This window comes from Python bivittatus, unplaced genomic scaffold (assembly GCF_059951505.1).
Source record: "Python bivittatus isolate LINGU-HERP-01145 unplaced genomic scaffold, Pbiv_v1 ctg000330_np1212, whole genome shotgun sequence".
In the NCBI taxonomy this organism is placed as follows: Eukaryota; Metazoa; Chordata; class Lepidosauria; order Squamata; family Pythonidae; genus Python; species Python bivittatus.
In genome coordinates, this window is record NW_028277058.1 from 34,363,841 (window position 1) to 34,377,933 (window position 14,093).

Here is a 14,093-nt window from a genome sequence, read left to right on the forward strand (position 1 = left end):
TATCACAGTTGTAAATTGCAGTTTGTTTTTATTTTATGATGTTCAAAGACCAAAATCAAGATATTGTATTGACTAAAATTGGACAAATTTGCCTAGAAAAAATCCAGCTCAAAGTTTTCTGAAAGCCTGCCATCACTACTACATTATTTACTGCTTTGTTTATACAGGTAGGTTGTAATTATAGTGCGAGTTTGAATAATGCAATATTCAGTCTAGTGCAAATTGTAAATTGATATCAGGTGGCATTTAATGTGACCCAAAATTCAATTAATGCAAGACTAGCACATGAGCAATTGAGGCTAGCGCAGTTGCAGTTGGGGTTTTAGACACTGCTAATCTTTGTGCGTGCAAAATGGAGAAAAGGAAGATTCCATCACAGGAAAACAGTAATGTGCAAGTGAAGGAGTTCACTCTCACAGAACTTGAAGATATCTTTCAAGCTGTAGAACTCTTAAAGCAAAAAATTATGGATGCTGACCCTAACCTCGACTGAAGCATGCAAATTCACCAAGATGTGGATAAAGTTCACTCTGCGTCTACCAGCATATGTATGAAGTTTTAAAGAAAGAGAAAACAGTTCAGTCTACACTAAAATATTTTGAGAGACAATAAAGATGTTTTTGGTCAGTATAAGCTTACTTTTAGGAATGATATTTAGATTTTTTTTTTTATTTTGCTTCTATAATTACAGTGGTACCTCGGTCACGAACTTAATTCGTTCCGTGACTCTGGTCGCGACCCAAATTGGTCGCGACCCAAATCAAATTTTCCCATAAGGTTCAATGTAAATACGGTTAATCCGTTCTGACCCCTACGAATTTGGTCGCCAACCAATTTTGGTCGCGACCTGAATCAAATTTTCCCATAAGGTTCAATGTAAATACGGTTAATCCGTTCTGAGCCATATGTATTTTTTTTTAAACCACAAAAATATGACACAAAGTACAATACAGTACAGTATGAAGAGAGAGAACACTAACCTTGCTTGAGGCGTGGAGGACAGGAAGGCGGGTGGGGAGGCGGTTATTGTTTGGAGGGAGAGTCCCCCTCCCTACAGGAAGCCATGACCACATGTGTCAGCAGGGAAAATGGCCGCGGATCCTGTTCATCACCCGATGCGGAGTTCGCAAATGGAAGCAAAATTTTGCGAATGGTGCTGTTCGTGACCCGAATTGGTCATGAACAGAAGTGTTTGTGATCCGAGGTACCACTATACTTTGTGACTTTGTTAACCATAAATTTAAATTATAAGTATATTCTTTTTATCCTTTACTGTAATATTTCATTAATATACATATAAAAATGTATGTTTAAAAATTTTCATTGCCTATTTCTATCTAGCCGGAACCAATCACCATATTTTCTATAGAATATCACTTTGAATAGTGTGAATTCAAATAATGGAAGCATTTTGTGGGATTCATTAACCTTTCTAATTGAGACCTACTTATAGTAATTATAGGCAGTTCTGCTTCTCATTGCTCCTTTCATCATTCTTCTCTTCCCAGTAATAGCTGTGTATATATAATACTCTTTTCTCAGGACAATATTCATCTGAAGTGGACTGTGACCTATAAAAGCTTTATTCAATAATTATACAATAAATCTATAGGTTTCTGTGGGAGAACACAAGACTCTGGAATACCGTATCATTCACTTTAAAAGTTAAAACAAGCACTTCAGGACTAAAAGCATGGACCTCATCAGGTTCCTGTTAATAAATTTAGATCATTCTCAAAATTGACACCATTTTAATTCAGTTGGACCATATCTAGTAAAGTGAAATTTCCTGTACTGTATGTAGACTTGGATTCCATTATAAAGCTGTGGTCAGGACATATGTAGCCCATTATTCTATATGTTTAACTCAAAATAGGGAACAACCCCCGAACACTTCTGAATAAACTCCTGTAAGGCCTTCAGGACTCCCGAGATGGTGTTGCTTTCATCTTTCCGCTCCAAGCTTACTTCCTTCTAGTTTCTACTTTATAAAAAAAATTAAACCTAAAAAAGCTCTTTTTGGTCGTTTTAGTAAACAGACCGACAAACAGAGTAGGTTATTCAGGAAGTACTACCAAAAGAATACGCGTTACTTTCAACATTAACAAATCAATGTTAATGTTGCTTATCCAATTCAAAGGAACCACGTCACAGAAAGACCACACACTCAGCCACCAATCAGCTCCAGTGCGGATCCAAAGGAATAACGAATTCGTCAACCCAATCAGCAAAGGCAGAACGCCCGATGTTCCAGTCTGATTCAGTTCCCAGGTTAGCCAATCAGAGGGAAACTAATAGTAAGTATAGGCGGGAGAGAAGCGCACGCGCACGGATGTCCGTTACTGCCAGGCGGTACGCGCACGCCAAGGGAGGCAAGCGTGGAGAGGGCGAGCGCGCGGGGGAAATCGCGGTCCTGAGGTAACTCCGGGCACGAGGCGGTTATCTGTTTCTTTTCGGCCTGAACGGAAGGTGCAAGCGCCATTGTAACTACATCGAGCTCAGCGAGAGAAAGCAAGAGGGCTTCCACTTTAGCTCTGTCTCTGAGAGAAACGACCGCGGCGTCAGGTTCGACATCTTCTAGGCCGCTGTGGGCGGGGCTTATTCGGACTTAGCCGGCCCACTCGGGCCCCGCGCATTTTCAGGATGTCGGCACAGGCTCAGATGCGCGCGATGCTGGACCAACTCATGGGCACCTCCCGGGACGGTAAGAAGTGTTGTCTGCTAGTCAAGTCTGCAAGACTTCTGGAGGCATGTTGACGAAAAACAGAAAGGCCCAGAGCGATGATTGGCAGGGCTTGTGTCTCGATTTTCCTTTCCTCCCCATTAGGGGCGGGCCTCAGAAGGGGTGAGAGACTAGAGTCTGGGTTCCGGCACTGAGATACGGGAAGGTTTGGGTGTGCGTTTCGTTTCCGGCAAACGGGGGAAAGAGTTGCGGTAAAGGAAAGATAAATTTCTTTCGTTCCCAGCGCACACAGGTGTGACAGGGGTAAGATGATACTATTCTTGCAAAAGGATCTGGACCTAATTAGCACCGAAATGTGAAATTGTCCCCATTCTATTGTTCGTCTTGGCTCATAAGCGAAACAGCAGTTTCACCTTTTGACTAGAAAAAAGAAACATTCAGCTTGTTGCTACTACTGCACACATGTTTTGATACTGGAAATCTGACCCAAACCAGCATTTCAAGTCAATCCCTATCCCTGAAATTAGAATACTTCTGATGGCTTATTTTAAGCAGTATTATTTAAGCATTATCTGACTGGATGAAAAATATAAATGAAGCAGAAAATAATTGGATGGATTTCTCTAATACTAGTGTACTACGGGAGCATACAGTACTTCTGATTTTGCCATTTTAATATTTGCAAATGAATTGAAATTTTTACAAGAATGCATTTTTTGAAGAGTTTATTATGACAAAACAGTAGGTAAGCATATGTTGTGATGACCCATTTATATCTGAACAGTATTTAAAACAATTTCTGCAATAGTGAACATTTTAGTCCCTTTGTTAGCACATTCTGAAGCAGTGTAGTGGGAAAATGTTGCATAAATGTACATATACAAAGTAGGCTTAAAAGAAATCAGGTATAGGATTTTGTAACTGTTTGAGGCAATTTGTTCTTTCTGTAGACTGATCTTATGAAATTTCTAAGCATTTTTCACATCTGAACGTGGTTATGTAGATTAATGAATTTTTCCCTTGGGAAATACAGTAATAAGCCTTCCTTTTTAAATGCATGGCACCAAATTGCTTTTCTCTTTGACTTACCATTACATCATAATCATTTTATCCACAATATTCTGTAAATCTGTTTTAGAAGTTATTACCCTCTTCATGTTTTTGCATGTAAGATTTACTGTGTTTACAGTGCCTGTTCTTATTCATTTACTTCTTTATTTTACCAAAGGCATTTAGGATTATTATAGTGAGAATTTAGAAATAATTTTATAGGCTTTGAAATAAAACCAAACTAATTAAACTCTTAAGTTTTATGTATGTATCTATATATGTATTGTATATAACTTTTGGTGTAAGTAAACTATAGTGATCTCCAGCATTGTTTTTTGTTTAGAAGCATTACTTGTTTTTTTCTAAACAAACTTCATATAAGGGTGAAGCTGGTGAGATAGGAATCTGATTCGTGCCTGAGAAAGCTATTTTGTAAACAAGGGACAGATGACAGACCTTTAAGGCTGTGAAATCAACAGTCATCATGCCATTGATTCAAAGAAGTGGGAGGAAGAGACCTAGGATTCAAACCTTGGGAGTTGACATATTTAGAAGGGCAGAACTCCTGCATGGTGTTAGATGGAGAATTTCTGGTATGTATGGCTTCCTACTTAAACACTTTGGAAATGTGGAGTAATTGATTTACCAGGTATGAAGCCTTCTCTGCCTCTTTAGTCTTTTGGTTTGGGAGCATCACCTGTGTTCCATCTGTAATGTTAAGCAATGGCTACAGATTCTCTTGCACTCCCGCTAACTGTGGAGCAGGGTGTCAATACCTTGCTCCTGTATTAGAACCTAATTGGATCCACGTGGACCGTTTAACACTCATGATGAACCAGCTAGCTTCAAAGATGTAGTAGAATTTGCCCAAGCAGAAGCTCTGTTATTAGTCCTGGCTCAAGACCTTGTAACTGCTGCTGTAGTAGCCCTTCAACACTAAACAGTTGCTTTGCTGCCTGATATTCAATAGGAATCTGGGCAAGTTTACTACCTCCTGGCTTTAGTGTGAACCATAGATCTCTTAAGATCTGGCAATTTCCCACAGGCTGCTCTTGAATAAAATTTATAATCAGACTGATGACCAGGGAAGATGCAAAATGGGGACCCTCCCTTCTGATACAGAACAGCCCAAACTTCAGAGATTGTGGAACTTGAACCAGTGCAGCTGGGCATCATCAAAGCTCTTTCTGCCCAGTAAAAACTGCTGATGTACACAAGATCTATGGTTATGTTGTGGAGAACCTGATCATACATGAATGTCCCACAGAAACCTGAACTTCCAAAGCATCAACCCTGTGTCATATTTGAGGGGAAAGTGTGTTTTGTGAATATATCACCCAAATATCTGTTTGGAAATTATTGTATTCCAGCCTACAGAGGCTGGGGCACCCAGAAATTAAGAGAAACTCACTGATGTGATGTATCATCATCTCGTCTTGCACTACTGATCCAGACAAATGTAATATACTTGTTCATCATACACGAGTGTGCTCTTATGCAGTTTATTAGTCCCCCACTTTGAGCTGAAATACTGATGGCTACCAATATTCAGGACCTATTTCTGAGCACACTTAATTTTCCCTGTTATCATCAGGGATCCCTGCAACTTTATTTAGTTTTGCATTTACATTTTCCAGTAGTCCAAGGAATAGACTTGCTTCAGGCTCATAGTCACTGGAACCAGGATGAGTTAACCTCTAATTCCATATTTGTAAAATTCATAGCTTACAGGGCCTCAAGCCATCACTACCCCATTCATCACATAGGAACTCTCTCCAAATGTGCCTGTCAAATATTGGTTACATTTGGAAAGGGGGAAGCAGAGACTCTGTCCAGTCAATTCTGTGATACTATCAGTTGCTTTCCTAGAGTTCAGATTCCTGCAAAATACCGCTATTCAGTGTCAAAGAATTGGTCTGCCTAAAGCACTTCATCAGTGAAAACTTTCAGAAAGGCTTTATCCACCTATTTTCCTTCCCTGTAAATGCTTTTTTTTTTTTTTTTTAGGATAGCTGTTTTTAATTATAACTGTTAAACTGTTTTTCTCATTTTTGAATTTCTGAAATGGCTGAAGAAAGTATCTATTTTTACCAAATTAGATCACAGGGAGAGCACATTGTTGTGCATGAAGGAAGGGCCCAAATATTTTACTGCTTTAACTGTATTACACAACATTTGAATATATGGTGATGCTATTCAGGCGTGCATCAAGCCATTCTTCGTGTGATTCATGAATAATAATTTTTCAACGTTTTGATTATTTGGATCATTTGCTTAATCTGAGGATTCTGCTCTTCACACTGAACAAATGCACATAGTCCTTCAGTGTCTTCATGACTACAACCTTTATGCTAAATGCTCTTGATCTACTTGCAGTGAACTACAGATAGTCCTCAACTTACAACCACAATAGGAATGGGAAAATTCATTGTTAAGTGGTGTAGTTGTTAAGCAATGCATCACATGACTGCACCTGATTGTGACTTTTTTCAGTGGTTATTAAACAAATCATGCAGTTGTTAAGTGAATCATGTAGTTGCCAGTGGTGATCATGTGACCCTGGGACACTGCACCCATCATAAATACATGCCAATTGCCAAGTACCCAAATTATAACCACATGACTGGGGAACACTGCAACAGTCATAAGTGTGAGTTGTAAGTCATTTTTCAGTGCTATCGTAACTTTGAACAGTCGCTAAACGAGTGGTCGTAAGTCGAGGACTACCTGTATTTGGTTTGACCTATTTTCTCAGAAGGACTTCAAATGTATTCAGTTAAAATTCTGCCTTTTCTGCCTTAATTATATCTCCCCATATGCTGTTAAGGACATAGCAGCATTGTCTGAACTTTTCCAGTTTTATCATAAATTTTATCCTAAAATGTTGCTCTCACTGCAGTACTTATTTGTCTTCCCAAGAAAGTGGTCTCCTTTGAATGAGATTCTAAGGCCCAACAGAGCTTTTCCTGTTCAAATAGACATTCACTTCTCAACTCATTTTCCAATATTAAAATACTACTTATCCCTTTTTGGTTCATGTTGATGCTTCTGATTTTGTTTGAGGGCCATGCTTTTACAGTCTGCCCCAGAGTATAACAAGAGTTTTGCAACATCTGTTTCCAGTCAATTGAAATCAGGTTTTTAACAAGGAGCTTCTGGCCATCAAATACACTTTTCAACATTGTCAACATTTCAAAAGTTCAGAGCACCCAGTTGAGATCTGAATTAACTACAAGAATTTAAAACACTTAACTTTCTCACAGAATTATTCAGTGCCAAGTTTGGTGGGCACAAAGTTCTTATTTTAACTTTTATATTTTTTGTATTTCTAGCTTGAAGAAACATCAGGCTGATGCTTTATTATGTAAGTCAGAATATTTCTTGCCCTGTGAACTTCCCATATCCATTCTGCACCCAGAAAACTTTGCTTCCCTCCCAGCACCTAGATGCCTTGCTCTGAAAAGGAGACTCCTTAACTGATTGAATCCATACTCAGCAACAGCTGGATCCATATGTGTGGGTTGGTGTAGATGATCTTCAGGGAATTCCTCATTCCTCTTAGGAATGGGGAAAATAAGCTCTATATTCCTATTTGATGGAAGAAGTCTTGCAGTATAAGTCTGCTACAGCAGCCAGCCAGTGGTCCATTTTGGTGTAATTAAAACATCAATCTCTTTCTCTGACTTCGATGGCCTTGCATTAGGGCAGATATTGAGGCCTATTTTTCTTGTCATGCCTGTTGCCTTTCCAAGTCTGTTACCAGCGAACAAGCAGAGGGGACTGTTATACCACTTCCCCTTAGAAACCTTGAGACACAGATTTTCTTGGACGGTGACTGACCATGTGGGCTTGGATACTATTCTAGTGACAATTGACTTTTTTTCTTAGGATGGCCCATTTCATTCCATGTACCTACCTCTCCTTTGCTCCCGATACAGCTTGACTGTTTATTCAGTAAGAATAATGGAGCCACAGTGTGTTAGAAGTCCACAGTTCACAGTAGTGTATGTTTCTGAAAGGCTTTATTTCATTTTTTGGATATATAGCTTTGTTCGTCCTCTTTCCATCATCCACAGTTGGAGAAACAGAAAGGATAAATGCCACTTCAGAGCAGTATCTTCACTGGTATGTGAACTCCCAGCAATTGTTTGATATCTTACCTATGCTTGAATTAATTTTAATTACTTGGTTCATGGTAATTTCAGGCCACGTGTGGTTATTTGTTGCACTTGCTGCTAATGTTTCTGATGTCTTCCCCCTCCCAAAGGCCCTCTGTTTTCTCCAGGAAATGCAAACTGTTCAGAACCTCCCCAAGAATCAGTTGGATTGTCCAAGGCCTTCTACAAATGTCCTGCTGAGTGTCATTGCCAGGAAGGTCTCCCCATCAGTTGGAAATCAGATCAGGCTTTCTATCAAAATTTTCCCTCCAAATGACAATCTAAAGCTGGGTGCTAGATTTTACTGAAGCATTTCTAGTACTTGCGCTTTTCCACTCAGTAGCCTTTTGCTTACAGCTTTCTCATGCATTGGAGGTACTTCTTGTTTTCCACCACTCTTTTCTGGTTCTGGAACACCCCTGCTCCACCACTCCTCCATCTTAGTAGAGGGAGAAGGCTTCCAGGTAGCTTTGTCCAAGTACTTTGGACTTCATACACAGGAAGGGCATTGTGAAAGATTGGATTCACTGGAAGGGCTATCAATATAGGGAAAAATGTATATATACCCTTTTCCTCCTTTGATAATTCCATTTGCAGTACCCCATAAATTCAGACGCCCTGACTACATATTCTGATTCTGGCATCTGTTAGCAGTTCTGTCTCTGAAGTGGAAGGGGCTTGCTTGAGAAGAGGGAGGGTGACATTACATTCAGTAGCACTCCTGGAAAAGGAATAGCATCATGAAAAAAGGGCATAAGAGATTTTAAAGAGAGAATCAACTTAAGTCCAGGAGAAGAACAACTTGAAATACCTCGTTTCCTGATATCCCCAGCCAGGAGGAAGGACAAATTGAAAGTATTAAAGCAGGGAGACTTTGCCAGCTCCAACTTTTGAAACAGTGGAAATGAAAAGAGGACACAGCACCTTCAAGTCTCTGCAAGACTATTTCTAGCATCTCCAGATCCATGGGGAAAGTGAAGAGAGAGAGGGAGATGGTATAAGGATTGAAGCTGGCAAGATGGGAATCTCTGATTTATCAGAAAAGATGTTTTATAAATCAGAGATTGATGTCAGAAACCTGCAGAGCAGCGGAATGAGTAGCTACATCGTTGTTGACTCAAAAGGCAGGAAGAAGTGAGCCAGGATTCAAACCTTGGAACTAACTTAAAAAAGTATAGGATTTCTGGGTAGTGTTAGACAATAAATATCTTCTACATATGGCTTCCCAGTTCTGTGCAAGACTTCTACTTATTTAATCTAGTTGGGTATGTTTGGATATGCAGAGTGAGGAGAAAGTCTAAATGTTGTGTGAGACTTACTAGTTCAAGTGCCATGGATTTTTAGGATTTAGACCAGTACAAACAATGAATACTTCATAATAAAATTAAGTTGAAAAGTTACTCTTTAAAATGCAATAAGAGTTTCTGGGAGTTTTTTGTTATTGAGTCAGCATTTGTGTAATTTAAAAGCTCATGTCAGATGAACTTTTTTTAGTTTTTACAAAACTTTTTCTTGATATACAGGTAGTCCCCAGTTTAAGAACAAGTTCCATTCCCAAGATCTGTCCTTAAGTCAACTTCGTATGTAAGCTGGAACAGTATTATTGTATAACACCGTATAAGTAGTATTGTGTAATTACCTCGAACCATTGTGTATTTAACTTAAATTTTGCTTTAATAGTCTCCGTTCTTAACTATAGGCCGTCTTTAAACCAAGTGTTCTTAACCTGGGGACTACCTGTACAGTACAGCCATAGAAGTTCTAAGAACACGAGTTAACAAATGTCAATTGAAATGTTTATACTTTTTAAGAGCCTATATGCACTCTCTTGCTCATTTTATCATATCTATGTTTAAGACAAAATATAACTATCTCATAGCCAGATGTTTAAAGATATAGTATGGTCCTTAGTTAGCAAGCTTGATCCTTTAGGCAGAGATAAGAAGGAGAACCTATAAGCATCCACACATTGTTGAAGTACAAGTACATCTAATCAGTGATTATGTGGGCCAGAGCAGATGATGTAGTTCAACAATATCTGGAGAACAGTGGATTTCCCCCATCATTTCCTTAGTAGAAGCTCATCAAGCTATCAGCATTTTTGCCTTACGTTGTTTGCAGTTCAGTTCATTATAATGGAGCAAATCAAGATTTGGGCATACAGTATATAGACAAGCTAGCACAAGTGGACATCATTGCTCTTCCCTATAACAGCATATCAAGCCACTGAAAATACCATGTAGGTGGCTTTTGACCCTGCTAAGAACTGCAGAAATAACAGAACCCCACCAAATCAGCATCTCCGTCTCTGAGTGGTGCTCCAGAGTCACATTCCCCCGTCCTCATGCTGGTCATCTAACAGGATGATCAGAGCTGATTTTTTGGTCCAGACTAGAAATCACACTAAAACTACCATAGGTAAAAGTGCAAGATTTTTGCAAGATTGTAGCTGAGCCTCCACCACTTGTTAATCCAAATAAGAATTTTTTGCAACTGATTTATAGTCAATAAAAATGTCGGAGTGCAAGGAGAGTATCTTTAGAAATGGTTACATAATCTGTGCAGATATAACTTCCATATATTGTACAACAAAGTTTACAGAAAGGTATATTGTTGAAACCATTGGAGTGACTTTCTTTTAAAAAGATTGACTGAAATCAAATGCTGCACATAGGATTTGCTGTAGAAAACATATCTTGCCACATTTGTGACTGGGGGAAAAGGATCTACATTTCTTTGTTTAGAAAATTAATGCTGCTAGACATTAAGATTATGAACAGACATAATTAAGTGGCTAACTACCTTTTGCATTAGCAGAATCGGATTTTCAAAAAAAAGTCAGAAAATAGTCTTTCAAAAACAAAGAAAAAGATTTAAAAGAAGTAAACAAGTGCCTGTATGCATATATGTCCACATATGCAATTATAAAGACAAATACAAATATTTATGTTGTTCAGTGTTCCTAGCTATAATGAGATCTGTACAAATGAAGGTAATTGGTAGAATAAACATTATTAAAATAACTAGGAAAGAAAGATCAGATTTTCCTTCATAGTTGAATTTTTCAAACATTTTATTTGTATTTATTTTTTAGCATAGCAGTTTCCCAGATTTTCAAGTACCAATAATTGAATGAAATACATATTTTAACTTTTGTTTTTATCCATGATAAAAGAAAGAGTGCGGGGGAGAGAAATTGCTTGTTTTGTGTGGAAAGGGCTGCTTTTTAAATGCAGTGTTGGTATGATCTATTATCAAGAGCATTTATCTTTTAGGGATTATTTATTTAAAATAAGTTTAGCCTAGCTTTGCAATAAAAAATATTCAAAGTGGTTTAACAAGTTTTAATATGTGCGTAAGATTCTCTTAATGTAAATGCCAGGTGTAATCTTTCCATTACATGAATACACTGATTCTGATTGTTTTTCTGTGCACAGCGATGCATGCACAATTATGCTATCAGAAAAATGTTCTTGTTAATCCAGAGATCAGAAGCTATCATGTGTGTTATTGGTTATTTATTTTTAAACAATCGATGCATACGCATTTTGAATCCAAATAATCATAGCTGATAAGCTTGATCATGTAATTGCTGTGATTTCTTTCCTGTGTTTGGAGGTGTGTTACTCAAAATGAATTCCATTGCATGGTCCCAATTTAACTACAGGTACCCCTTGGATTACAACCACTCATTCAGCGACTGTTCAAAGTTATGATGGCACTTGACAAGGGGGACTTCGGTCCTTGAAGTTGTGGCCATCACAGTATTCCCCCAGTCACATGATTGTAATTCAGGCACTTAGCAACCAGTTCGCAATTATGACAGTTGCAGCATCCTGCAGTCATGTGATCACAATTTGTGACCTTCCCTACTGGCTTCCCACAAGCAAAGTCAGTGAGGAAGTCGATAGGAGGTTGCAAGTCGTTCCTGCTGCTTTTTCACCCACCCACACTCCGTAACACCTGCCTACAGCACCCACACACCTGTAGCTCTCACCTGCAGATCTTACCCGCTGGCCTGCTTCCCTGGGACTCCCACCTCTTTCCATGTCACAGTCACATGAGGTCCTCACTTAACAACCTGCATGGTCCTGGGGTTACAACTGCCAGGATTGCTGTCACGAAGCACTTTACAACCACATCACTTAGTGACCAAAATTCCAGTCCCAATTGCCATCGTAACCCGAGGACTACCTGTAGTATTGCCGAAGTTTGGTGGCATTTTTATGTTTTATGTATTTATATGTATTTATGGTTTTAATGTTTTGTGTGAGCCGCTCAGAGTCCCCCATTGGGGGGGGATGGGTGGGGAGAAATTAATTAATTAATTAAATAAATAAATAAATAATAAAAATTTTAAATTCCCCATATTAAGCTATACATTAAAATGCTTAATGCTGATGAGTTGGCCTAATGTGTTGTTAATATATTTAAGATCTTTTTAGTATCTCAGTGTAGTTGATATCAGAGTGTTCTGGAATAATCATTGTCTAAATATATTTTAATTCAGTTCATTTACTCTCAAATCCAGAATGCTTACTGTGACAGGTACTCATGCCCTCCAAAAGGTGTTATTTATATTTATTTATTTATACATAGACTTATCCCCGCCCATCTCCCTGCAATGGGGGACTCTGGGCGGTTTACATCAAGTTAAAACAATAAATACATAATTAAAATTTATAAAAAGACAGACACATCTACACAAGTGAAAAGAAGAGAAAAAATCCAAGAGGCCGATGGAAGCCACACTAGGCCTCTAGGGGGCTAGCCAACCCCATTTCTGACAACCTCCCGCCCCAGGCCAGATGGCAGAGCCAGGTCTTCAAATCCCTCCGAAAGGCCAGGAGTGAGGGGGCCTGTCTCACCTCCAGGGGCAAGATGTTCCAAAGGGCGGGGGCTACAGCAGAGAAGGCCAAGGGGGTCCAGAGCATGCCCTCTCTGTGAGATCGGGTGGGATGGGTTGAAATCGTGGGGGCGAGGTTTATGCTTGGGAAGAGCGTGTTGTGAGGGCTTGCTGTGTTGTCCCACTACACTTCAGAGAGACTTGGAATGTTTTGAAAAGACCCCTTCTTTGGAAAGCATGTAGAAAATGCAGTAATCCAAAACTCTTTAAAAACTTCAACATACTCTGATTTGTGGAAACATAAGATTAAATTAAGCTGTATCTAGTACAGAAACCTGTAACAAGAATATCAAGCAAATAGACTTTGTGAACATTTTTCACTGTGTCTGAGAAAATATATACAAGAGCATCCGTTCTTGAATATAATGAGTTCAGTGTTTGTTTCCATATGTGAAAAGTTTTTCTGATCATTCAGGATTCAGCTTGCTAGTCTGTGCTCCAGTAAGTGACATTGCTTTCAGATTTTTTTCTGTAATTATTGATGTCCTGCTCTTTGGAAACATAGCTTCTGCTGAAGTAGGAGTTTGGGGGATTTGGATACTTGGTCATGCATGTAATCATTTAAGCATAGTTACAACAAAAAGAATTAAAGGCTATTTGCTTTAAAAATATAAAAAATGCAGTGGCAGCCACAGAGTAGTTTCACTTTGGCCACTGTCCCTTTATTTCAGTTCTTATCAATATAGGGTTGAACGTGGCATTTCCCCAGTCTTTGGAAAACTTCTAGATTATACCTATGAGTGCTCTCAGGCAGCTCATACAGTATTCATCTTTCAGAAGGAACAGAGGAATTAGACCCAAACTGTTCCCCCAAAGGATACAGATCCAAACTTCATTTACCCTTCATTGTGCAAGTGGTTGTGGTCATGATTGCTTCTCCATTGGTAATAGTGATAAGGAAGCAGTAATCTGGAGAACAGTCAGGGAATGAAGGATATAAGATTTTCTTCCTCTTTCCCAACTCTTATTCCTTAGATCATTGCTGCTTCACTGTTATCAGTAATGGAGAAATTTCAATCTATAATTATTGAAAGAGGAACATAGAACAGGCTAGGGTGGATCAACAATTACTTATTGACCTGCATATCTATCTGTGGACATGCTTCTGACACTATCTACAATAGGGATACCGGATTAAATTATTATAATGCGGTATAGATGTAGATTGATGCATGTTTATGCATTCTGACCTATCAGGTTTTTTTTGCATAATTCTAACATGTTCTCTTGATAATGTATAACTGGGATCTACATAGGCTAAAGAAGATTCCTGTAATAGTAGGAATATCAATAATGT

At 38.8% G+C, this 14,093-nt stretch overlaps 1 protein-coding gene across 7 annotated transcripts in view; it reads left to right on the plus strand.

The window, feature by feature from the left end:
- The first annotated feature begins 2,319 nt into the window (after positions 1 to 2,319).
- The window catches only part of LUC7L2 (LUC7 like 2, pre-mRNA splicing factor), a 38,842-nt gene continuing 27,068 nt past the window's right edge, over positions 2,320 to 14,093 (plus strand). For 4 of the 7 annotated variants that reach the window (XM_007436581.4, XM_088141950.1, XM_007436580.4 and 1 more), the window contains exon 1: positions 2,321 to 2,704. Coding sequence is in view for 4 of the 7 variants with exons in the window: in XM_007436580.4 (XP_007436642.1) it covers positions 2,644 to 2,704 (61 nt within the window). In the remaining 3 variants the exon portion in view is untranslated. Of the gene's footprint in view, positions 2,705 to 7,065; positions 7,098 to 7,779; positions 7,859 to 14,093 lie in introns of all 7 variants that reach the window. The other 3 variants (XM_088141948.1, XM_088141947.1, XM_088141952.1) reach the window with 3 other exon arrangements.